We start from the raw sequence: 26,587 nt of genomic DNA, 5'->3' as shown, positions 1-26,587 counted from the left end.
CAGGTGAGGTGACAATGAATGTTGGTCAGTTCACCCTGACGTAGTTAGCTGGCTTTGGGCCAAACTGCTGCAGCCTGTCATCAGGTGATTTAATTTAGTCATAATTAAGTGGAGCACAATATGTTTCTTACCTTTTTTTTTTTCTTTTTTTCGGAGCTGGGGACCGAACCCAGGGCCTTGTGGTTGCTAGGCAAGTGCTCTACCACTGAGCCAAATCCCCAACCCCTGCACAATATGTTTCTTGATGATAATTAACTCAGTCCCATGTATACGACAAAGCTTAAGACATGCTTACATTGAAACTCTTTATGGCCTCTTCCATAAAGATGGGTTCTGTTGACTCAGAGATAAAACTCAGGACAAGGGGTTGGGGATTTAGCTCAGTGGTAGAGCGCTTGCCTAGGAAGCGCAAGGCCCTGGGTTTGATCCCCAGCTCCGAAAAAAAGAACCAAAAAAAAAAAAAAAAAAAAAAACTCAGGACAAGGGTCTGGGAGAATGGCTGGGGTAAACACAATGCCTGTTGGAGTCAGAATTGGCCTGGCAGTGAGGTAACATAGAACTCACTTAGGCTGCTGTAAAGTACAAGTGACATCTCTCATGAGGATAGGTTTTATGGATTGAGAAGCAATGCTCAAGATTTGATGGATTGGGGGGTTTAAAAAAAAGCATAATATTTGGGTGAAGCCTGGCCTTACAGATAGCAAAACATTACCAGGTTGCAAACTACATCCATTCCCAGAGTTCTGGGTAGAAAATAGGTAAACAAACCTTAAGAGACAAGCCTGCAATGTCCAACATTCCTGTATTCTCCAGTGCTTATCTATGAGCACAAGCACCTCTTGCTACTTGGGTGACTGAGGCAGGAGGATCATAAATTCAAGGTCAGCCTGAACTATATAGGAGGAACTCCATCTTAACAAAACAGCAACAGCAAAAACAAATAAGATTACATTTTTGGCTAGTAGTGTACATCAGTGTACATTCTACGTGTGTGCTTGGCACACACAGTTCCTGAGTACAATCCCAGCACCAAGCAGTTACTCTGAGTGGTAGAATGTCTTAGCTCTAATTCCTGTCCTCAGCAAGTTTACAGGGTATAATAATTAGCATTATCTCTTCTTTTTTTTTAAGATTTTTTATTCATTTATTACATATAAGTATGCTGTAGCTGTCTTCAGACACACCAGAAGAGGGCATCGGATCTCTTTACAGATGGTTGTGAGCTACCATGTGGTTGCTGGGAATTGAACTCAGGACCTCTGGAAGAGCAGTCAGGTGCTCTTAACCGCTGAGCCATCTCTCCAGCCCAGCATTATCTCTTCTTGTGGCTGAGTCTAATTGTCTTTTTCTTCTATACTTCAGCTGCCTTTTCTTTCGAGGCAAGGCCTGAAACAGAAGAAATGCAGGAACAAGACCAGTGTGTCTCATCATGTTTAGTTTTAGCTGATGAGTGTAGAATGTAGACCAAGTGCTATAAGCTGGACTTTGTCTTAGGAGTCAAGGCTTTCCTCCTGCCTTTTGCTGTTGACTTGTTTCTTCACAGTGGAAACTAAAGAGAGTCTTCTGATGCCTGAGGACCCTGAGGAATGGTAAGACAGACTGAGAGGTTGATGATACTGTCCACATTTATGTCTAAGGTGTTCAAAAATTATTGCTAACTATGTGTATACATGTGTGTCTGGGCACAAACTCACAGGGCTTTGTTTGCGTGAGTGCAGCGTCTAAGGAGGGCTAAGACCCTAGATCTGGAATTAAAGGAACTTAGTGTGAGATCTTGGAACTGAACTTGGGTCTTCAGAGTAATCCATAGCCTTAATCACTGAGATAGCTCTCCAGCCCTACAAAGCATTTGCACACACACACACACACACACACACACACACACACACACACACACACACACACAGAGTAAAAACAGCTTGCAGCTGGGATGAAATAATTTGGAAATACATAGATCTTAGTTTTTGTTGACTTTTTAGCTAGGGGAAGTTACTGTGAAGCCCAGGCTGGCCTCCAACTTGAGGCAATCCTGCTGCCTCTGCCTCCCAAGCACTTTGACCGCAGTGATTACGAGTATTAGAGCCACTACACTGCTGTAATTCTAGTTGCTGTTTTGTTTTTGTTTGCTTTTTTTGAGACACCGTATCTAGCACTCGCTGACCTTGAACTAGATCTGTAATCCTGTTTAACTTACATTTCTGATCCTCCTGCTTCCACCTTCTACGTGCTGGGATTACAGGTCACACCCTGATGCTGTGCTGGGGATTGAACCCAGGGCTTTGTGGATGTGAGGCAAGAACTCACACATACTTTGGTTTTTGTTTTTGTTTTGTTTTGTTTAATTGATCCTCTCTTCTCATTGCTCTTCCCTACTCTCTACCTTGAGACCTTCCTTCTGGAAGTAGTTCCATTACTATTTTCATGTCACATGCATTCCACTACCCTCTGTTCCCTTCCCCTTCCTGCCATGGTCCTCTTTCCAGAGGACCATGTTACGTAATCCACAGACACATAGATATGTATATAAAAATTAAAATACAGGATCTACACAACAGAGTAAACATGTGGTATTTGTCTTTTTGAGTCTGGATTATCTCTTTTTTTTTTTTTTCATTTTCTTTTTTTCGGAGCTGGGGACCGAACCCAGGGCCTTGCGTTTGCTAGGCAGGGCTGGAGAGATGGCTCAGTGGTTAAGAGCACCGACTGCTCTTCCCAAGGTCCTGAGTTCAAATCCCAGCAACCACATGGTGGCTCACAACCATCTGAAACGAGTCTGATGCCCTCTTCTGGTGTGTCTGAAGATAGCGACAGCGTTTGCTAGGCAAGCGCTCTACCACTGAGCTAAATCCCCAACCCCTGGATTATCTCTTTTTAATGAAAATTTCTAGATCCACCTACTTTGGTAAAACTTCGTTTTCCCCCACATTTATTATTTAACCCTCGTGTGTGTGTGTGTGTGTGTGTGTGTGTGTGTGTCCCCATGCCAGGGCATGTGTGTAGAGGTCATAGAACAACTTGTGGGAGTCACCTCTCTGTGTCTATCCCGTGGACATTAAGTTTTGAGCTCAGGTTGTCAGACTTGGCAACAAGTGCTTTTACCTGCTGAGCCATCTCCCAACCCTCACTTTTTTTTTTTGTATAGCAAAATAAAATTACATTGTACATATGTACTACATTTTCAGTATTCCTTTGTGTCTACTGATGGATATGTAGGCTTATTCATTTTCTTCATACTGTAAATAGTGCATCAATAAAATGGATATGCAAGTGTCTCTGTGGAGGGACTTAGGGTCCTTCAGGTGCATGTCCACGAGTGGTCTCACTATCTCACCAGTTGATCCCCTCACCCACACTGAGTAAGGGTTCTTCTTCCCCCACACGCGCACCAGCATCTCTCGTTGTTTGTTTTCTTTATGATGGTCATTTTGACTGGGGTGAGATGGAATCTCGATGTAGTTTTGATTTGCATCTCACAATAGGGATGCTTTCTGAGAAACAGGACACTAGGCTATTAGATCACTGTACAGACATACTCATACAAATCTACTTGGCTTGGACACACGTAAATTAGATAGTACAGCCTTGTCTTAGGGTTTCTATTCCTGCACAAACATCATGACCAAGAAGCAAGCTGGGGAGGAAAGGGGTTTATTCAGCTTACACTTCCACATTGCTGTTCATCACCAAAGGAAGTCAGGACTGGAACTCAAGCAGGTCAGGAAGCAGGAGCTGATGCAAAGGCCATGGAGGGATGTTACTTACTGGTTTGCTTCCTCTGGCGTGCTCAGCTTGCTCTCTTATAGAACCCAAGACCACCAGCCCAGGGACAGCACTACCCAGCTTGCTTTCTTATAGAACCCAAGACCACCAGCTAGCCACAATGGGCTTGACCACTAGTTGAGAAAATGCCTTACAGCTGGGTCTCATGAAGGCATTTCCACAACTGAGGCTCCTTTTCTGTGATAACTCCAGCTTTTGTCAAGTTGACACACAAAACCAGCCAGTACAAGCCTATACATCAGTAACTTTTCTAGTCACTGTGAACAAACACTTGATAAGAAGCATTGTTAGTGGCTCACAGTTTGAAAGGCTACAGTCCATGGCAGAGGGAAAGCAGGAAGGCTCTGAGGCTAGGACTCTTCAACATGTTCATAGACCAGAGTGCTCAGCTGGAACTGAGACTGGCTTTGATTGATACGGTCTGTGACTCAGTGATCCACTTCCTGAATTAGGCCTCATCTTCTGAATGTCCCACTGATTTCCAGAATGGCTGAGCCAGCTGGGACCAAGTGTTCAAAGACAATCCTGTGGACTGCATTCTACCCCTAAGCCGTAACAGAGCATTTCAACCAGGGTAAGACTACCAATGTCATTGTCTTTCACTGTAAAGTCTTCCCAGATGCTACACACGGAGCCGTCATCTAAGACAGCTGTGTTGTCTTCCGGAATCCTTGGAGGACCTGCCTGAGGCTGACTTAGTTACCGCCCACCTCTTTTTTTTTTTTTTTTTTTTTTTTTTTTTTTTTTTTTTTTTTGGGACCGAACCCAGGGCCTTGCGCTTGCTAGGCAAGTGCTCTATCACTGAGCCAAATCCCCAACCCCTGCCCACCTCTTTTTTTTTTTTTTTTAAGATTTATTTATTATATATAAGTACACTGTAACTGTCTTCAGACACCAGAAGAGGGCATCAGATCCCATTACAGATGGTTGTGAGCCACCATGTGGTTGCTGGGATTTGAACTCAGGACCTCAGGAAGAGCAGTCGGTGCTCTTAACCACTGAGCCATCTCTCCAGCCCCGCCCACCTCTTATAAAGTCAAGGTTTTACTATGTAGCTCAAACTAGGTTGGAACACACTTCTCAGCCTAAGCTGGCCTGGAACCTACAGCAGTCCTCCTGCCTCTTCCCTGTATCCTGTCAATGCTGGTGTTACAGTCTTAAACTACCACACCCAACTTTTAGTTTTCACTAAGTAAGAGCACTCTCTGAAATGATGGTTGGGAAATGTACTGAGTACATAAATCCGTGCCATGGTTGTTTACTACTTACATAGGCTACATAATTATTTAAGCTACGCCTTCTCAGCCCTGGCAGAGTAAGGTTACTTAAACCAGCATCATGAGGAAGCCAGCAGTGTGTCTGTACTGTGCTGTTATGATAATCCCAACACCACTAGCTAAGGAGCTTCCTAACTTAGCTCTGTTGCAATCTCCTGGGACCGCTATCCTGCATGCTCTGTCCGCTGTAGACCAAGATGCTGCCATGTGGTGCACAGCTGTGCTGCCAGGCAGTGGTTTCACAATCCACATCCTTAAATACTGAGCTCTGAGTGTCCCCTCACCCAGAGGGAGGTAGAAGCACCCATGTGATTGACAAGCCTCCAGCACGTGCGTGGGTCATACTCTCCCATCTCCCCTTTGTTGACAAGGATGGGAATGTCTGCGTCTAGATGCTGATAACCCTTTCGCTTGGGCTTGGCATCCCAGTCTTCTCAAGGGTTTGGCCACTACTGGTTTCTCCTTTACCTAGGATGTCTCCAGTCCCTCCAACCCCCAGCCCCTGGAACCCCCTGGAAACAAGCAAAGCAATACTTCTCAGTAGCTTCATCTATGCTTCGATCTGAGACAGGGTCTCACACTGAGATCCAGGCTGGCTTGGACCTCATAGTGATCCCACTGCCTTAGCCTCTTGGGTATCTTCAATCTTAAGAGAAAATAATAATAATAATAATAATAATAATAATAATAATAATAATAATACTCCTACATCATTTCTAGAGAATATTCTCTTTTTAGCTCTCCTTCTAATATTTGCACAGCTGATACTACCTATCCATTGATATCCTATTATATTAGCTTATTAAATTCTCAGCAAAGCAGTACTGTATAGTTTTTTTTCTAAAAATAAATTCAGTATATTTATCTGTGTGTATGTGTGTATGTGGACACAGGTGTGTGCCATAGCTTGTTCTTAGAAGTCTGAGGACAGCTTTCCGGAGTTAGTTCTGTCTTTCATCATGTGGGTCCCAGGGGTCAAACTCAGGTCCTCAGGTCATTGTGCTTGGTGCAAATGAGCCCCCCTTTTTTTTTTCCTTTCAAGACAGGTTTTCTAAGTGTATCCCTGGCTGGTCTACAGAGATCCACCTGCCTCTGCTTCTGAAGTGCTGGAATTCAAGGACCCCACTTTTTTTTTTTTAAAGACAGAGTCTGCTCTGACTTTATATCTCATCAATTCGGCCAGACTAGCTGATCAGCAAGCCCCAGGGAGCTTCCTGTCCCTATCTTCCCAGCACTGGAATGACAGGTATGCACCTGTCCTTTTGGGTGAGTGCGTGGGATCTGAACTCAAGTCCTCATGTTTGTGCAGCGAGCACTGTACAGTTGAACCATCCGTGGAGTCTCAGTATTGGGTAACTTTCCTGTTTACTTCCTTAGTACTTGCTTTCATCACAGAAGATCCCAGCACCTTGAATGGTGTCTGCATGAGGCTATGTGATCCATAAATACAGTGTACTTGTAGGCTGCCAGGGGTCTGTCCTTTTGGCCTCTGTCTCCTCCTACATTTTCTTTTTTTTTTTTTTTTTTTTTTTTTTTTGGTTCTTTTTTTCCGGAGCTGGGGACCGAACCCAGGGCCTTGCGCTTCCTAGGTAAGCGCTCTACCACTGAGCTAAATCCCCAGCCCCTACATTTTCTTTTATATTACTGTTCCACTCAGTGAGTTTCTGTTTCTTCAACATGCCTGGCTCACTCCCAACATCTGTTCTGTTCACTAGCTGGGAAGTTCTTCCCCTCGCTTACTCCCTCACTTTCTTCAGGTCTTTGCTTCGGTCAAAGTTAAAGAATGAAGATTGGGAAGATGACTAAGAGGGTAAATGCTTACCACACAACCGGGAGGACCCGACTTCAGATCCACAAAACCACACAAAGCTGGATGGGATATTGTGTATCTACTGTTAGATGTCTGTAGTCAGGAGAATTCTCACAAGCTCTTAGGCTAACTAGCCTGGTGTCTTAGTTTGGGTTTCCATTGCTGCGAAGAGACAGCATGACCAGGCAACTCTTATAGGCCAACATTTAATTGGGGCTAGTTTACAGATTCAGAGGTTCAGTTCATGATCATCATGGCAGGAAGCAGGCAGACATGGTACTGGAAGAGCTGAGAGTTCTACAGCTTGATCCAAAGGCAGCCTGAAGGAGACTATCCTTTGCAGGAAACCAGGAGATTGGAATTCAACATTGGGTGGAGCTTGAGCATAGGAGACCTCAAACCCCAACAGTGACACACTTCCTCTAACGAGGTCATACCTATTCCAACAAGGCCATACCTCCTAATAGTGCCATTCTCTGTGGGCCAAGCACTCACACACATGAGTCCATGGGAGCCCACATATAGTATACACAGAGGTAAAAAGGAACTCTGCCTAAAACTAGGTGGAATGTGGGAATCACCATGGATGGTTTTCCTTTGATTCTTATAAGTAAGTATTGTGTGTGTGTGTGTGTGTGTGTGTGTGTGTGTGTGTGTGTTGCACAAATTAAAGAATACAGTTATATTATTTGTAGGAAAATGGATACAACTGGAGATAACAATATTAACTAAGTTAAGCCAGTTTCAGAAAGGCAAATATTTTCCCTCATTTGTGGTGCCCAGATTTTATATAGATATATAAAATTGTGTATTTATACTTATTTGGCTTGAAAACAGACGTAAAACTGTCTAGAGGGACAAATGAGACTAATGGGAGGGAAGGGGCATGAAAGGGGAGAGTTAGGAGCTATGAGGCTGTAGTGGCTGTTCCTAGTTGTCAACTTGACTGTATCTGGGATGAACTATAATCCAGAATTGGAAGGCTCGCTTGTGATCCTGATCTTGAGGCTGGGAGATACACGTTTCTGACCTGGATCTTGGCACGGAGATCTTGAGGCACAGTGGCTATGAATCCCAGAAGAGTAAGGCAAGGAGATCTCCGAGTTCAAGGTCATCTGGGACAAAGCACCTTTAATCTGGGCCACACCTTCTTCTGGGAGACTTATATAAGGACATTGGAAGAAGGAAGACTCTTCTTTACCTGCTTGCCTTGTGGGACTGAGCCACTGCTAGATCCTTGGACTTTTATTCCCAGCTGCTGCTGCCCATTGTTGGGGAGTTGGACTCCAGACTGTAAGTCATCACAATTTCCCTTACTATATGGAGACTACCCATAAGTCTGTGACTCTAGAGAACCCAGACTAATACAGAGGGGTACACTCAATACACAATCAATACATGTATAAAGCTTTGAGAAGGTTACTTTCTCACTCAGGCCTAACCCTTCTTCCCTTTATTTTTTCCCACAGCACTTAACAATTTGTGGTTCACACATCATGGACTTTGTTGTTTATCTTTGCCTTTCTCTCTACCTTCTGCAAATGTCCTCAAAGCCTTAAGAGTGCATAGGGCAAAACATCATGTGTTTCAGTGCAGTCCCCTGATTCTGGGAATTGAATTTAGGGACTCACATACGCTAGGCACGCACTCTGCCATCGGGCTATATCCCTACGCTATGGCTATTAAGAGAGTGACTTGTGGAACAAATACATAAATAAACATTGGGGGTGGTGTCCTTTGAGGTGTAAAGAATGACCTACCCGTTTTCTTAAGTGAAGGCAGTGTGTAGCTGTTCTTGGTTGTCAACTGGACTGTATCTGGACTGTATCTGCATTTGGAATTAACTAAAACCCAAAAATGGCTGGGCACACCTGTGGGGGATTTTTGCTTAACTGGATTATATGAAGTGGGAAGATCCACTTCTAATCCAGCTCTTTGAGGTGGGAAGACCCACCCCTAGTCTGGGCCACACTTTCTGCTGGAAGCTCTCTCCTTTTCTGTCTGCTTCCTCTCACCCTTGCTAGCAAGTCCATTACTCCACTGGCACTAGAGCCTACTTTTTCCAGATTTTGACTGAAGACTAGCTGAGACGTCCAATTACTAGATTCTTGAATTTTCTATGCATGGGCAGCCACTGTTGTCTTTAATGGATTACAGCCTGTAGTAAATCCATCTATCTATCTATCTATCTATCTATCTATCTATCTATCTATCTATCTATCTTATCTATCTATCTATCATCTATCTCTGTGTGTATCTATTGATCTATATACATACACACAAATATATTCATTCTATAAGTTCTGTTATTCTAAAGATCCCTGACTAATATAGCAAAGGTAGAATGTTCTTCTGGCGTGCATGAAGCTCTGGGTTGTTGTTGTTCATTGTCTTCTTCTTCTAGATTTATTGTATGTATGTATGTATGTATGTATGTATGTATGTATGTATGTATGTATGTATGTGAGTATACTGTTGCTCTTCAGACACACCAGATGGTTGTAAGCCACCCTGTTGTGGTTGCTGGGAACTGAACTCAGGACCTCTGGAAGAGCAGTCAGTGCTTAACTGATGAGCCATCTTTCCAGCCTTCCCAATCACTAGGTTCTTAAAAAGAGAATTCTTTTGCCAGGTGTGGTGGCTCTCACCTTTAATTCAAGCCCAGAGACAGACAGTCTCTGTGAGTTCAAGACCAACCTGGTCTACACATAGCAAATACCAGAACAGCCCAGGCTACAAAGAGACTCTATCTCCAAAAAACAAAACAAAACAAACAAACAAACAAAAAACAACAAAACTTATGTTAGTTTTTTTTTTAAGTTATATGCAGCCCGCACTACTCTTGAACTCTTTATGTAGCCAAGGATGATCTTGAACTTAAAAAAAAAAAAAAAGATTTAGTTTTAATTATATGTACTATATGTCTGGGTGGGGTGGGAATATTTGCTCATAAGTGCAGGTATCCTCAGTTCAGAAGACCTGGAATTATAGGCAGTTGTGAGCTCCCCTACCCTTCCTGTGAGTGCTGGGACCAGAACTCAGATCCTTTTGAAGATGTTTTTCTCTTTTATTCTCTTTCTTTCTCCTGTTTCTCCTTCCTTCCTACCCCCGCTCCCCTTTCTCCCTCTCTCCTTTCTTTAGGAAAGTCTCATTTAGCTGAGTCTGGCTTTGAACTACTGATCCTCTGGGTCTCCCAAGTGTTGGAATTACAGATATCCACCATCACGCCTGGCTTGGATAAATAATCTTAATATTCACGCTCGCTTTCTCAGTTTTCTCACCTCCATAAAAGCCCGCTCTACACACAATAGGCAAAGAAAGAAACAAAGCACGCTTGAGTAGGATTGCCTGGGGCGTGGGTCCACCAGCTGCGCGGAGGAGCTACACCTGGCCCCGCCCACTCACGCCCCTGTCCCGCCTAGGCTCTCTGAGGCCCCGCCCCCTGCATGCCGAATACCATATAGGCGACTGACGTCAGGCCGTTTGTTGTCATTGGCGGCTCCCAAGATGGCGTCCATCGTGGAAGGGCCGCTGAGCAAATGGACTAACGTGATGAAGGGATGGCAGTATCGTTGGTTCGTGCTGGACTACAATGCAGGACTGCTCTCCTACTATACGGTGAGTGGCTGAGGCCGCGCTGCCCGGACGGCGAGCTACAGGGAGCCGGGGCGAGGGTGCTCAGCTGTGGAGACCGCCGTACGCGAGGTTCCCTTGTGGAGGAGGGCTTTGCGTGCGGGTAGCCAATGACCAGGAGGGAGATGCGGACCCAGCCAGTGAGCAGCGCCGGCTGGCTGATTTATGGGCCGGGGGCGAGCCGGGTGCCTCAGGGAGTGGTTCTGGGGATCGGTAGGGTCTGTGCCTTGGCGAGGTATGGGTGGGCGTAGTCCCGGTGTGTCAGGTCAGCCCAGCGGTCCACACTGTCTGTCCCTGCTGTCCCCAGCCCAGGCACTAACCGCACCCCTTATCTTCCCTCCGGGGCTCTAAGAGCGCTGCCTTCTCGGAGCAGTGGTCAGTGGAGCCTGGCCAGGTCCAAAGGTGACCCTCGTCAATACCGTGGTCTCTGAAATCCCGCCAGTCTGTCCAGCTAGGCTGTCCTACTGTGGGGATGCACCCCTCTTTCCAGCGGGGCGCGAGTGTAACGGACTCTGTAACTTTTGAGAGCAGAGGATTGCCTCTGCGCGAGTCTTCTGGTTGCGGAGATGTAGAAAGAGATGGTGCGGTTGCCCTGAAAGTTGTGTTCTGGGAAGGGCCGTCTGTTCGACTTCACTGTTAACCGGAGTTAGTGGCCCAGGGTAGGTAGATGAAGTGCTGTGGAGCCTATGTTCTGACCGCCTCTTCCACCCCCTTTGCATTAGAGATGAAAGGTGGGCGGTGTTGGAGAGATTACTAACGGGGCTACTTTCTTTGAGCTGTATCATTAATAATAGCCCGTGAGAAGAAGAAAAGCACCCAGAAGGACAAAATATAAAATGTCTTTAGAAAAATGATAGAAGGAAAAGGAAAAAATACGGTTATGCGAAGAGAGTTAATGTTGATGAGAGAAGTAGAGATACATAGTTATTCATTCATTTAAAAAATATCATTGAGTTCCTGTTCTGCGGGTCTCATTCCAGCCAGAATCGACAGCGATGTAGACACTGCCTCTCTTCGCGAGAGCTTTTTAGTGTAGTCTGGTGGGCCCCTTAATTCATTTACTCTTAATAAATTTGCAAGGTAGGTATTCATTATCCCCAATTAATGTTCCCATTTTACAGTTTTGGAATCTGAGGCTCCAGGCTTTTAAGTAATTAGCTCAAGATCGCATAGGCAGCTGTTAAGTGGTGGAGTCAGGATTCCCATTAAATTTCTCTTTTGCTACAGGAAGGAGAAAAGTTCATGCTGTTAGGTGGGTTCTCCAAGAGTAAAAGAGTTGATCACCTCTATCATTCTTTAGATATGAACTTCTGTTCTCTGTATCCTTACTATTTTTATTTTTTGGTGGAGTCCAAGACTTTGCACATGCTAGGTCAACACTTTACGACTGACCCACATTCCTAGTTTGTCTTCTACATAATTTTTAAAGGATCAAATTTTAATGAGACACACACATATTGTTCAAAGCTGAATACAGTAGCCCATATATGTAGCCTCTTAATTTTAAGGTCAAGCAGAATAAGGTACCTAATGAGACCTTGAATCAATCCTCTCCCCCCCACCCCACTCCCCAATCAAAAATACTCAAAAACCACACACACACACACACACACACACACACACACACACACACACACACACACGCACCCCATATTAAGATTATGTCAGATAGAAAAGGAACAACTACTCATTTTATCCTGGAAAACTGAAGAGTTATGAAATCCTATGACTAAGATAAATAAGGAATAGCATCAAGTTTCAGTGCATGTAAATGTGGTACATCAGCAAATCCCATGGAACCTAGCCAGCATATTCATGATGGCGTAATTTCGATTAGCAGCACTATAGAAATAAGTTACTCTTCAAATCCCAAATTTGTGTGGTCTGAAAGTAGGGCCATCCTAGAGAGGTCCCAAGTTAAGATTCTAGGGAGCTCTTAGCCTGGATAAAATGTCCCTATTCCTTGTTTTCTTTCTTCCCTGCTTGCTTTTTTTTATTTATTTATTTATTTATTTTTTGGTTCTTTTTTCGGAGCTGGGGACCGAACCCAGGGCCTTGTGCTTCCTAGGTAAGCGCTCTACCACTGAGCTAAATCCCCAGCCCCCCCCCCTTTTTTTTTAAATATTTTCTGTCTGTCTCCTCCTCCTTGTAGATTTGGAGTGCTTGGACTCCTTGTCCTTCTGAGTTTTTCATAGACTTTTCTTTTTTCCCTTAATACTTTCCGAGCTTAGATTCTATAAAACATTCTTATTTTACACAGCAGGGGGGGATCGTGTTTCTCAATGATGGCTGTTTTAAAACATTTCTCCTGTTGTTTACTTACAGGGAATTGTACTATCTTGTAAAGCTAGAATGATCATCACAAGGAGAGAGTAGGAGTCGGATCAAATGTAGGCAGAGAGTTCTGTCACAGTTGGAGTGCGTTAGCGTTCTGATGGGTCTGTCTACATTAATGATTTGCATTTGGCTAATTCTCACAGCCACACCTTCTAGTAAGAATATCTGAACTGGCTGTGCCAAATTTTTTTTCTAATGCATTTAATTTTCAAAGGATAAAACACTCATACGATTTAAATACAAACCCAGCAGAGTGACTGTCCGTAAGTGATGGTGCCAGTGAGTGTTCCCAGTTTCTCTGCGTTTTCTCCATGAGGAAAAAAGCTCTGACACTTTATCCATATTTATCTTTCTTATCCGAAATGTGGACACAAGAACTTCTGCGTCTATATCAGGAATTTCAAATCCCAATTCATCTTCCATGACACTGCCACTTGGTTCTTCATACAATGTGAACTTACTGAGAGCTTTTCTGGGTCAGTCTCAACATAGAGTTTCAAGACACACAGTACTTGCTTCTTGATTCCCTCTAAGTCAGAAGGGGTGCCTGCTGGCAGCACTAGTGTGTGATCCTTCCAGGCACTTAAGCTTGCAGGCACTGAGCTGGCTGCAGAGTCCTGAGCTTGGTTTAGTTTCCCACAGGGGAGAGTTGTGCCAAGTGGCTGTTTCAAGGCCAGCAATGGAAGCTGGGGTAGTGTGCAGAGGCCAAGGGCAGGCAACAGACATAGGCAACAAGGACATGAGGTGACTAGACCACACCGGCCCAGGATGGATAGACTTGCCAGTTGTGCCACATTTTAATCAGGGTAGCAAATAGTCACTTTGTTCCTTGTTTCCAAAATTACTTGAGATCTAGTCTGGCTCTCTGGTTGTTGATTCCTTCTAGGTTGTTCCAGAAAATTCTAAATTAAACTAGATTGCCCTTGCTTTAGAGTCAGCCTCTACTGAGAATCAGCATTAAATCTCAGGACCGAGCTAGGGTCACCCGGATTGAATTGAAATAAGTTCAGTTGAGCCTTTTTTCAGCCTAGAACTTCATAAAAATTTACTAAGCTCTGGGGATGGGATGATTTTTTTTTTTAATTAACAGTCACTTTTTTTTTTTTTTTTGTATATGTGTTTGTGTTTCCGTGCAGGAAGATTTTATGCCATAGCACCTGTGTGGAAATCAGGACAACTTGAGGTAGCCAGTTTTCTCCTTCCACCATGTGGGCCCAGGGACAGAACTCAGGTTGTCAGCTTTGGTAGCAAGTACCTTTAGCAGCTGAGCCATTTCTCCAGTCCAGAATGATCTTTTTACTTTATTTTCATTTGTTTCATAATCTCTTTGCTAAGCTGATGGGTGAACCCCACAGCTTTGTACTTGCTAGTCCAACATGCTACCACGCATACATCCTCAGCACAGAGTTTTGCTTTTGAAGGAATGCTTACAGGGACTCTTTTTTTTCATGTCTGACTAACCATTTGTGTGTGTGTGTGTGTGTGTGAGAGAGAGAGAGGGGGGGGGAGAGGCAGAGAGGGAGAGAGGCAGAGAGGTAGAGGGAGAGAGGGAGAGGGAGAGACAGACAGAAAGGGAGAGGAGAGACAGAGACAGAGAGAGACAGAGACACAGAGAGAGAGAGAGACACACATACACAGAGATATTTGAGCCCTGGCTGTCGTGGAACTCAGAGATCCACTTGCCTCTGCCTCCACCTTCCGAACGCTAGGATTAAAGGCGTACACCACCACTGCAAAGCCTCAAGTCAGCCTCTTAATCATAATCACTAGTTTTAATGTATTCTAGTGCTAGTCTATTCAGCAGGCATTTCTGTAGGGCTGACTTTGTAATAGTGCAGTTAGTGTATATGTTTGGAGTGCAAGTGTTGATTCCTTCATGTAAGAACTTCTGATCTAGCAGAGCAGATAACTGAATATAGTTTTAAAGCACTATGACAAGTGGCTGATGACATGGCTTGGAGTATAAAGTGCTTGCTGAACAATCACGACTAGAATTCAGATTCTCACATCTTATGTAAAAACTGATCAGGCATGGTTACCTTTAATTCTGGTACCCTGGAGGCAGAGATGAGGAGTCCACTGAGCAAGCTAGCTAGAATAGGCAGAATTAGTGAGCTCTGGGCTCAGCTAGAGAAGGACCAAGGAAGACAGCCAGTGCTAACTGTGAGCCTCCACTCACATGCACACACACATGTACACTCACATGCCCCCAAACATGTGAGCACATGCACACATAGTGCACACATGGTACATACATGTGCACATATATACACCAAATCATTGTGACAAGGTCAACAGTAGAAATAGCAATCTGCAGAAGTGTTGCCCAGAAAGGACCAGAAGGACGTTTGAACCGAGGCTTAAGAGATGAAGGTTGAGAAAAGAAAAAAAAAAGGCTATTTTAGGCAATAGGAAAACAAGAATAGACTGGAAAGTTGCAGAGCATAAGGTGTATTAGGAAGGGTTTACAAACTTCTAAGTGATACTAATGTAAAGGTGTATTTGAGAGATGGTAGGAGATTGAATTCTAGCAGGCATTTGGGGTCATAGGCCAGGCCTGGAGATAGATAAGGGCTCACTGGGTGAGAGCACAAAATTGTCTCATCTTTTTTTTTTTTTTATTGTGTTTGTATGATACATGTATGTGCCCACCTGGGTATGTGCCAGTGTGTGCTCATGTGGAGGCCAGAGGGCTGACTCAAGTGTCTTCCTTGTCAAGTTCCTCCTTATTTATTTCATTTAAAAAAATTTATGAGCATAGGTGTTTTAACTACATGGATGCCTGTGGATCACGTGTGTGCAGAGTCCCTGGGACTGAAGTTTGAACCTTCATTTGGTTGTTGAGAATTAAATTCAGGTCCTTTGGAAGAGCAGCCAATGCTCTTAACTGCTGAGCCATCTCTCCAGCTCCTTCTGCCTTATTTTTTTTTTAAGATTTATTTATTTATTTTGTATATGAGTGCACTGTAGCTGTCTTCAGACACACCAGAAGAGGGCATCGGATCCCATTATGGATGGTTGTGAGCCACCATGTGGTTGCTGGGATTTGAACTCAGGACCTCTGGGAGAGCAGTCGGTGCTCTTAACCTCTGAGCCATCTCTCCAGCCCCTTCTGCCTTATTTTTTGAGACAAAAATCAAACCTGGAGCTCATCCATTTGGCTAAGTTGGCTGCTGATCAGTGAGCTCCAGAGATCCACCTATTCCTGCCTGCCTCCTCCTACCCCCACCCCACCCCACCCCAGCACTGGTGTTGTAGATGTGTGGTTGGTATGCCTGGCTTTGATGTCAGTCCTAAGGACCCAATGGGTCAGCATGCTTATGTGGCAGGCACTCTACTGACTGAGCCGTACCTTCACCATCCCTCCACACCTTCTGTTCTCACAGCAGAGTTTTGTATCCAAGCCTCAAACTGGGATCCTCCTGCCTCTACCTCCTGAGTGAGTTCTATTTTTATTACTAGATGAGGTGACCAGGAAGAACTAAGGATATAAGTGTGAGAACACCGTGTGAACTATCAGTTTTTAATGTGAATCATAAAAGAGATGAGAAAGGAGGGAGAATTGAAGGAGACAGTTTTGTGAGGAATTAGAAGATGAGAATGTTGGTAGATTTGTTTAATTTGCTGATTTGGCAAATATTTATTGTGTATCTACTGTGCCAGGGTTTCTATGTTAGCTGATGAGGTGGAAGCCGCCCATATCGGTGTAACACTTAAGTGTGCTGGAGGACATAGCAGGTAAAAGCCGTGGGGACACACATGATGTTTGGGGTATGGGCCTTGAAGGAATACACCTGACAGTCTTAGCAGGTTTAGACAGGTTTTCCAGAGGAAACAAGATTATTGTGATCTGAGTAGAGAGGTTAGGCACATGAGCAGAGGGGGGAAAAGTACTGGAGACACAGAATGAATGCTTCAGGAAGAGACAGCTGAAGAGCTTGTCGGAGGCAGCTTGGGTTGGAAGCCAGCTACAGAGAGGTGACCTTGAGGGCTAAGCAAGCAGAAGTGGGTGTGTTTGGTGGATCATGAAAGGCTTTCTTGGCATTTCACCTTGAAATGCTAAGCAATTTGAACTTTATCCCTAGGGCTCTGAAGTGTCATATTCTAAGTACTTTTATTATTGAGAAGACTTTTACTGTAGAAAAAAAATTGAACTTCTATAAAAGAGGACAGAATTATTGACATCCAGCTCTAAGTTATCAGCATATTGTTGAAGTTATACCTGGTTTTGCCTTCTAGCACCATGCTCCCAGGAATAAGACTCAGACTCAAAATATATTTACAAATACCTTGGCCACATAGGTAGGCTCTTCTCTGACTAGATCATAACTATAACAACCCGTTTATTCTAACCAGCATTCTGCCATGTGTCTGGTTGCCTGTGCTCAGGTGCCATGCGTCTGTCTCCTCACCTCTTCTTGGCCAATCTCCCCTCTCTCTCTATCCCAGAATCCTTTCTTTCTCCCAGATATCTCACCTCATTCCCTGCTTAGGCCCTAGGCATTGGCTTTTTAATTGACAGATAGATGATGCATCCATACAATGCACAAGATATTCTTTCTATAGCATATGGCTAATCCTGTTTATTAATACTCCCCCCAGCTCCTTTTCTCTGTCTGTCCTTCCCTCCCTCCCTCTCTCCCTCCTTTGTTTCCTTCTTCTTAAAGACAGGGTCTTGTGTAGCCCCCACCTATCCTCAAACTCTTATAAAGATGATCCTCCTGCCTCTACCTCCCAAACAAAGGGACTACCCAGATGTATGGCACCACACTCAGAATGTGTGTGTGTGTGTGTGTGTGTGTGTGTGTGTGTGCGCGCGCGCGCGCGCGCATCTGTATTAAAGACAGGGTCTCACTGCGTCAGCTGTTCTTAAACTCATAGGATTACAGATGCATATTGATGTGCCCAGCTCAACTGAGTTATTTTAAAGCATACTCCAAATACTATATTAAGACTTATTTGTGAATATTTCAGTGTATACTAACTAAACATTAAGAGTTTTTAAAATGTTTTAAAAATTAAAATTGTGTATTTCTGCATGTACTGTGTATGTGTATGCTTAGAGGACAGTTCACTTGTGCACGTCGTCAGTCAGAGGACAGCTTGCCAGAGGTAGTTTTCTCTGTCCAGCATGTGGGTTCAGGGGTTAGAGCTCAGGTCATCAGGCCAACTCAATAGCCCCCAAATTTCTCGTTTTAAAGAGTGTTACTAAAATACTTTTATTATTGTAATAATTTAATAATGTCAAATATGAAGTGTGTTGATTTCCTGACAATCTTGATTAACCATTACTCTCTCAGCAGTTGCTTTGAGTCAGGCTTCCTAACAAGATCCGCACGTAAATTTGAGTATCTGGGGCTGATGTGGCTGCATCTGTAAATATACGCTGTGTGAATACAAGCATTTGAGTTTGGATCCCCAGCACACATGTGTGCAGAACCCGATCCCTGCAGTCTCCTGGCCTGCCGGACAAGATGAATGGGGGAGGGGTAATAGTTTTGGGGCCGGATGAGTTGAAATGACGTGTTAAGGGCTAGAGTTTGGGACAGAAATTAATCTTTATTAATTTTCCACATATGAAGAATTGAGTGACTGAAAACTGGCATCTTTGGAGACAGTTCAGGAAAATTTTATTGGATTAGTTACTGATTGCCTTGTCACTCTAAAGCACAACAGCACGAAACACTATCATTTCAGTTTCTGCAGGACAGAACTTTGTGTTTCAAGCTCAGGGTCTCATGACATTGGAGTCAGGGCTACGCCTTCTGAAGCACTCAGCTGGGCTGGCTTCTAAATCACCATTGGCAGAAAGCCTCGGCTCCCTGCTGGCTGTTGGAAGATGGCCCCAGTTTCTCATCAGGTAGTGTGTCTCCCTTGGGATACTTGAGTGCTAACGTGACAGGGAAGCTAGCTTCACCCAGAGAGAGCGATTCAAGTGAGATCAGGTAGGAAGCCATCATTCTCTTATGACTACTCTCCTGTCACTTCCGCTGCATTTCTTCATTAGTTCACCTCACGCTCCTGTAGACAGACATTTTACACATAGGGAGGGAAATTAGGCTTTGTCTTTCAAAGAGCTTGTGCTGAGATTGTAATCCACAACAGCCATGTTTAAGTGAGTGAGTGATGGAGGAGGGGCACCTCAACAGGAGAGTGAAAGCAACAGCCAGAGGTAGAAGAGGAAATGCAGCAGAATGTGGGAGTCTCGGAAGTCAAGTGGGAAGCATAAAGTGGTCTGAATACTGCCGAGAGGTTGACAGGTGAGATCCAGTATACAGCCCACTGGATTGGTGGACTTGGAGATCATGGATGTCTAGTGAGGGCCGCTTCTGTGGAGTGGTGGATACAGAGGGCAGGTTGCGGTGGCTTGAAGAGTAAGTAGGCAAACGAGTGTAGGTAAGATATGTTCCCTGCAGAAACTGGTGCAGAAAGTAGGTGATTGATGGACAGTTCCTGAGTTAGCCATGGGTTGAGGTAGCGAGGTCCAAGGTAACAAGGAGAACAAAGTGGACTGTAAAGACTGAGGATAGGGCTGGAGAGATGGCTCGGTGGTTAAGAGCACTGACTGCTCTTCCAGAGGTCATGAGTTCAATTCCCAGCAACCACATGGTGGCTCACAACCATCTGTAATGAGATCTGGTGCCCTCTTCTGGCCTGCAGTCACATATGCAGGCAGAATGCTGTGCATAAAATAAATAAGTCTTTAAAAAAAAAGACTGAGGATAATGGCCTTGGGAAGTAGTAAAGGGAGAAAATATGTTAGGAAGGAGCTGGGTCATAATGTGAGTGAGAATCAGATGTAGTAGGTTACCTTTGCTGCTCAGTATTCTTTGTAGCAGTCATTAGGGAGATTGGGTCTTTGCTATTGTACAGTGACTGCAATGGATCTCTGATGACTTTGCATTAAACCCCTGATAGTCAAAGCAGTTCACTGATATTTAACAATTGACAGCCATCTGCTCATGGTTATTTTTTTTTAAAGTCTGTATAATTTACATGGATTTTTAGGTTTCTTTTTAAAGATGTATTTTATTATTTTATATGTATTCATGTTATGCTTAAATGTATGTCTGTGCACTGTGTGCATGCCTGAAGTCCACAGAGGCCAGGATAGGGCAACAGATCTCCTGGAATTGGAGTTACAGACAGTTGTAAACTGCTGTGTGGATGCTGGGAACAGAACACAGGTCTGCCACAAGAGCAGCCAGTGTTCTTAACTGTCTAGCCATCCCTCCAGCCCCTGAATTTTAGGCTTTTGAAGCACTAAAATGTACGTTTCTCTTGTAGCATCATTCTAGAATGATGTTAACATCAATCTCATCATATATTCAAAAGTAAATTTATACCTTAAGTAAGCTTTTTTTGGGGGGGTGCAATGAACTTTATTGATGGTATTCAAGAGAGAAGGGAGGGCTCTCTAGGCCCCTCCTGTTATTATGGGGTCTGGGATGGAAATTATGAGGGAGATGCTCAGTGTTGGGGGCTGAGTTGGGATGGGGACCCCTTAGCAACTGAGGGCCTCTCTCTTGCCCTCAGTATCCTTGCTGGACTGGGGTGGGTAGTCCAGGGTTTCTTACTCCTTGGAGGTCTTGTAGGCCATAAGGTCCACCACCCTGTTGCTATAGCTGTATTCATTGTCATACCAGGAAATGAGCTTTACAGAATTGTCATTGAGAGCAATGCCAGCCCCAGCATCAAAGGTAGAAGAGTAGGAGTTGCTGTTGAAGTCACAGGAGCCAACCTGCTTCTCAGTGTAGCCCAGGATGCCTTTTAGTAGGCCCTCAGACGCCTGCTTCACCACCTTCTTGATGTCATCATACTTGGCAGGTTTCTCCAGGTGGCATGTCAGATCCACAACGGATATATTGGGGGTAGGAACATGGAAGGCCATGCCAGTGAGTTTCCCATTCAGCTCTGGGATGACCTTGCCCACAGCGTTGGCAGCACCAGTGGATGCAGGGATGATGTTCTGGGTTACCCCACAGCCATCACACCACAGCTTTCCAGAGGGGCCATCCACAGCTTTCCAGAGGGGCCATCCATAGCTTTCCAGAGGGGCCATCCACAGCTTTCCAGAGGGGCCATCCACAGCTTTCCAGAGGGGCCATCCACAGCTTTCCAGAAGGGGCATCCACAGTCTGCTGAGTGGCAGTGATGACATGGACTGTGATCAAGAGCCCTTCCATGATGCCAAAGTTAAGCAGTTGGTGGTGCAGGATGCATTGTTGGCTTCTTGATTGAGTTGTCATATTTCTCGTGGTTCACACCCATCACAAACATGGGGACATTGGCTGAAGGGACAGAGATGATGACCCTTTTGGCCCCACCCTTTAAGTGAGCCCCAGCCTTTTCCATGGTGGTGAAGATGCCAGTAGACTCCATGACATACTCAGCACCAGCGTCACCCCATTTGATGTTAGCGGGATCTCGCTCCTGGAAGATGGTGATAGGCTTCCCGTTGATGACAAACTTCCCATTCTCAGTCTTGATGGTGCCATTGAATTTTCCATGGGTAGAGCCATACTGGAACATGTAGACCATGTAGTTGAGGTCAACGAAAGAGTTGTTGATGACAACAATCTCCACTTTGCCAGATGCAGAGAAGGCAGCCCTGGTAACCAGGCACCCAATATGGTCAAATTCGTTCATATCAACCTTCACCATCTTGTGTATGGGACAAGGCTGGCACTGCATGAGAAGATGTGGCTGTCTCTGGCACAGGGAGGATCAGAGAATGCTTTTTTTTTTAGTGAAGGATCTTGTCACGCGGATCATGCTGCTTTGGCCCAATCCTCCAACTTTGGTTTCCTGCATTCCGGGATGACCGGAACCCAGCAACCAGCACACTCAGCAGTAAATTGTTGCAAATATCAAATAAACTTTTCATTATGTTTATATGGCTTGCTTCAGTGCGGGCTGAGTATCTCTTATCCAGTATGCTTGAGACCAGAAGTAGTTTGCATTTTAGAATTTTAAAAATTATTTTGGGGTTTGTACCTATCATGAGATATTTTATGGTTAGGGGTCAAGTCCAGGTTTAGTGAGAAGATCCTGTCTCAAAAGAAGGAGAGTGTTTGCAGAAGACAGACAAGTGCACACATATGTCTGCACATATGTATGCACATGTGAACATGCACGCACACACACAAATTTCAGATTCTGGAACATTTTAAATTTCAGGTTAGGAATGCTTAGACTATATGTAAAGTAGCTTTAGACTTGTGAAAGGAATAAAAGCAGAAGTGTGTCTGAATTTAGGTGCCTCAAGGAAAGCAAAGAAAACCCCTAAAGTAAACGTGATGTAGCGGGAAGAGGTGGAGATCTGCACTGTCTTCTGCCTGTCCAGTTCTGACATTGTAAATCTGTGTTGTCATCCACAAAGTTCAGCACCGAGACTGAGTCATCGGCTGCACCACCCTCCAACTGCAATGAAACCTCATATTGTAAGCAAGTTAGGGTTACGTTAGCAGCTATTCCAAGGGTGGTGCCCCACATGGGCCACATGCTGGACACGACTGCACCAGCCTTGTTTCTTCTCTCTCCCTTGAACAATTCTACTTTCTTGTGGTTTTCTTTTTTCCCCCCTTTTAATGTGTACGGATGTTTTGCCTGCATGTAGTTTCATCTAGTTCTTTGATATATTTAATCATTTATATCTGGTGTAGTCAACTAGCCACATTCCTAGTACATTCTTTTTTTTTTAAATTTTTATTTGATAGTTTATGTATTTACATTTCAAATGTTATCTCTTTCCCCTCCCCCTTCTAGTACATTCATTTTTTTAAAAGATTTATTTATTTATTTTGTATATGAGTACACTGTAACTGTCCTCAGACACACCCAACCCCATTACAGATGGTTGTGAGCCACCATGTGGTTGCTGGGATTTGAACTCATGACCTCTGGAAGAGCAGTCAGTGCTCTTAACCATTGAGCCATCTCTCCAGCCCCCATACATTCTTTATCTGTACAGCAAGCTTGTAATCTCTTAGACAGCAGTTTGTATTGAACATTATTATCTTCAGGGCCCATAGTGTAGCCCACAGGGGCAGTGAATGCCCCTGTTCTTCAAACCAGGCTTAGAGGTGAGATACAAGAGACAATTATAGAGCCTTGTAAGTATTGCAGAATATATTAGTAGCAATATGCCCATGTCTATGGCTTATGTAAAACTCACTTGAATTTATAGTAACAGCAGTGGTTTTTAATTAATCCTCTGTAGACTGAAGACTTGAGTGATCTGCTTGTTCTTCAGACAGGCTGTCAGTTCTTGCTGCTGTTGTTGTGGGCAGGTGTTTTGTTTATTTGGATTTGCTTTAGTTTGTGGAGACTGGGTCTTACCTGTAACCCAAGCTACCTGGAACTCATGGTGCATAGACATACATGCAGGCAAAACATCCGTACACATTAAAAGGGGGGAAAAAAGAAAACCACAAGAAAGTAGAATTGTTCATCTTAAACGTGCTGTGTCTTTATGTGGTGGGTACCGCACACTAGATTTTCAGATGTGTAGTAGACAATTGCAACCAAAGCTAGAACAACACAGAGGTGATTTAGATTAGGAATTACATTGTTTTAATACAAAAAGAGAAAAACAAATGGCCAGCTGAATAATTTATTTTTTTTCTTTAAAGATTTATTTATTTAATGTATATAAGTAGCTGTGTTCAGACACACCAGAAGAGGGCATTAGATCCCATTATAGATGGTTGTGAGACACTATGTGATTGCTAGGAATTGAACTCAGGACCTTTAGAATAGCAGTCATTGCTCTTAACCTCTGAGCAATCTCTGCAGCCCTATTTTCTTTCTTAATGACTTTATGGTAAAGGACTATCTTCTCAGACTAGGACCAGCCTGCCTGCCTGCCTGCCTCCTTCCCTCCCTCCCCCCTCCCTCCCTTTATTTTGAGACAGAGTCTTGGTAGATAACACAGTATAACTTAGAGCTCCTAACTCACTGCTTTAGCTTCCTAAGTGCATGGATTTCTTTTTTAAAAGAAAAAAATTTAAAATATTGTTTTTAGAAATTAAGTTTATAACATACATGGATTCATATAAATGGAATCATGTTCAAAGAAAGTATTTTGAGTTACTCATAATTAATTTTTTTCTCCTCACCTGGCAAGGTTAGGTTCATTGGAAGCTGTGGGTGTGGTGCTTCTCTAATTCCAGTACTCAGAGTGTGGAGGTGGGAGCATCTGGATTTCAAGTCTGTCCAAGGCTGCACAGTGAGCTTGAGGCCAGCCTGGACTGGAAGAGGTCCTGTCCCAAAAAATTTTTTAAAAGTATGAGCAGATTTTTTATTTCCTGGATTTTGTTCACATAAAGCCTCTGTGTTCCCTTGTTTTTTGTATTTTATTTTAGTAATATTTTATTTTTTGAGACAGGATCTTATTATATAGCTGATTTCAAACTTACCATCCTCCTGCCTTCACTTCCTGGTAAGACATGGCCAAGTGGGGAGTAATTATAGCGCAATTGGTTATATAAACATCTGGGTGGAAATGTGCCCTATTCCTGTAAGGCTCTGTAGGATTTTACAGACCTCCACCTCCTCCACCTAGGAGGGCCCTCACAATCCAAGGACAGTGAACCGGTCAGTCTTGCTGCCAGTGCTCAGTGCTCCAACACTTTCTCAGCTGTTTTGGATAAACACTAATTCCAGTACTCTTCTTTCCCCTCCCTGCTATGGAGGAGGGTGTCCTCTGTGCTGGGGTTCTTGGGTATAGATGATGTAGGATTGGAATGTGATGATTCTTTGTTTAATCGTTTGAGACTGTTTTTAAAACAGCTTCCACTAGCTGTATAAGGGATTCAATTTCAAGAGGCTGTTCTATCTTTCATGTTATTGACCAGTTGGATATATTTGGGAAAGTACTGCTTCATAGCCATGCCAATTTTAAAGTCAGGGTTTCTCTCCTTTCCTTTCCTTTCCTTTCCTTTCCTTTCCTTTCCTTTCCTTTCCTTTCCTTTCCTTTCCTTTCCTTTCCTTTCCTTTCCTTTCCTTTGTTAAGTCATAAGAGTTTGGGGCCAGGGAGATGGCTCAAGACACTCGTTGAAGACTGATGACCTGAGTTTGGTTTTCCGGGACCCACATGATGAGAGGAGAAGTGAGAACTGATTCCTGCATGGCTCCAGATTCTCAGATTCATCCTTGCTCTCCCCTGTAACCACATTTCCCTTAAGCACCAACATTTGTGATAGAAATTCTCTAAGGAAACCTTTTCTGAGAAAGTGTTTGTGTTCTTAAGATTTACCTTTGTTTTCATATTTACATACTAGATTTCAAATGCTTTCCCTACCTAACCTGGTCCAAGTTGGGTTCTGCAGCATGAGTCCTGGGATTGACACAGCAATGAAGCTTTACCCTTCCAGCTGTTGTCCTTGTTAACTAGATTTGTCTTGTGTGTTACACATGTTTTCACACACATGTATTTTGAAGTTTTGGGGGACTATCGTTTCATTTACAAGTGTATGTCTGTGCATTATGCATGTAAGTGTGTGCAAGTGCTTACCACACACACACACACACACACACACACACACACACACACACACACACACACGTTGGGGTCAGAGACAACTTGTGGTAGTCAGTTCTTTCCTCCGGCCTTGTAGGCTCTGGGAATCAAACTCAGGTCACCATTTTGCAGAGTGTCTCTCCCCGACAAGCCACAGCTCTCTCTCCCTCTTCTCCCCACCAGGCCACAGTTTGTTCGTTCTCTCTCTCTCTCTCTCTCTCTCTCTCTCTCTCTCTCTCTCCTCCCCTCCCCCCCTCCCCTCCCCTCCCCTCCCCACCAGGCCATGGCTCACTCTTTCCACTGAGCCACATTCTCTCTCTCCATTGAGCCACAGTGCACTCTTTAAAATGTTAGAGTTTTCTTCTAGTTCTCATTTTATTTTGTACCCATATTGGTCTTTTTCCAAGTCAGGAAAAAGTTCCTCAGGCATTTTTTTGATAAAGATATGAAATTGAATGATAAATAATAGATTATAATTTCACAGTTTAGTGGGGGAAATACTAATATTGAAGCACAAAGCACTTGGAGTTTAACACTTCCCCATTATTTTCCTCAGTCAACTCTCTTTAAAAAAACATGAATCAATATTTAGTGTTTTGGGGCGGTGTTTGGGAAACAGAACAATCCGCATTGAAGTCTAGTGCACATCACTGATGTGCTATAAATAATTTGCGAAGTGTGTGCTCCTCTTCAGTATTTAATATTTAACTTCATAAAGAATGCAAAATCCTAAGTCATCTTGGCTGTCCCTAATTGAACTTGTGGTTCTCTTCTCTGAGCTGTTAGCCTGAAATTCTCCCTTAAAGATAAGATTGTCCTTTTAAAAAAAGAATGGAAGAGCCCATTGTGGGGTCACACACCCTTGTTATCCTTGCGCTCTGGAGGCTGAGGCAAAGGGATGGCCCAGAGTTCAAGGATAGTCTGGGCTACACAATTCCAGGCTAGCCTGGGCTCTAGGACAATCCTGTTTCAGAACCAAACAACACAGTGAGAGGCTGAGTCTGGAGCAGTGTTCGGGTGCTTGCCTAGCATTTTTGTTGCCCTAGATTTGACTCTCAGCACTGATAACCAAAACCATAACACTACAACAAGCTCCAAACCAAAAGCAGCGATTGCTTGCTGCCGCTTACGCTGCGGCAGATTCCTAGAGCATCAGCCTTTACCCCTAATTCTGAAATCCCCAAAGCTTTGAATTCTAAAAGCCTTTTCTCTAAATTTATGGCATTT

At 43.9% G+C, this 26,587-nt stretch overlaps 1 protein-coding gene and 1 long non-coding RNA gene across 11 annotated transcripts in view; one reads left to right on the top strand and one right to left on the bottom strand.

The window, feature by feature from the left end:
• Positions 1–1,119: 1,119 nt before the first annotated feature.
• On the bottom strand, positions 1,120–10,582 carry LOC134486963 (uncharacterized). Of its 2 annotated transcripts, none has more exons than XR_015621052.1 (2): positions 10,325–10,582; positions 1,120–1,386 (listed from the first exon to the last, which is right to left on the bottom strand). It is a non-coding gene; the product is annotated as an uncharacterized LOC134486963 (long non-coding RNA). The 2 variants fall into 2 exon arrangements; XR_015621053.1 differs by having other exon boundaries at positions 10,341–10,582.
• Positions 10,356–26,587, top strand: part of Osbpl9 (oxysterol binding protein-like 9) — a 142,762-nt gene continuing 126,530 nt past the window's right edge. For 8 of the 9 annotated variants that reach the window (XM_087548211.1, XM_087548203.1, XM_087548201.1 and 5 more), the window contains exon 1: positions 10,356–10,485. Coding sequence is in view for 4 of the 9 variants with exons in the window: in XM_087548190.1 (XP_087404316.1) it covers positions 10,375–10,485 (111 nt within the window). In the remaining 5 variants the exon portion in view is untranslated. 9 annotated transcript variants of the gene reach the window in all.

Source organism: Rattus norvegicus, chromosome 5 (assembly GCF_021556685.1).
Source record: "Rattus norvegicus strain SHRSP/BbbUtx chromosome 5, alternate assembly SHRSP_T2T, whole genome shotgun sequence".
Lineage (NCBI taxonomy): Eukaryota > Metazoa > Chordata > Mammalia > Rodentia > Muridae > Rattus > Rattus norvegicus.
Note: the sequence above shows the minus strand (reverse complement) of the source record. Positions and strands in the feature narration are given on the sequence as shown.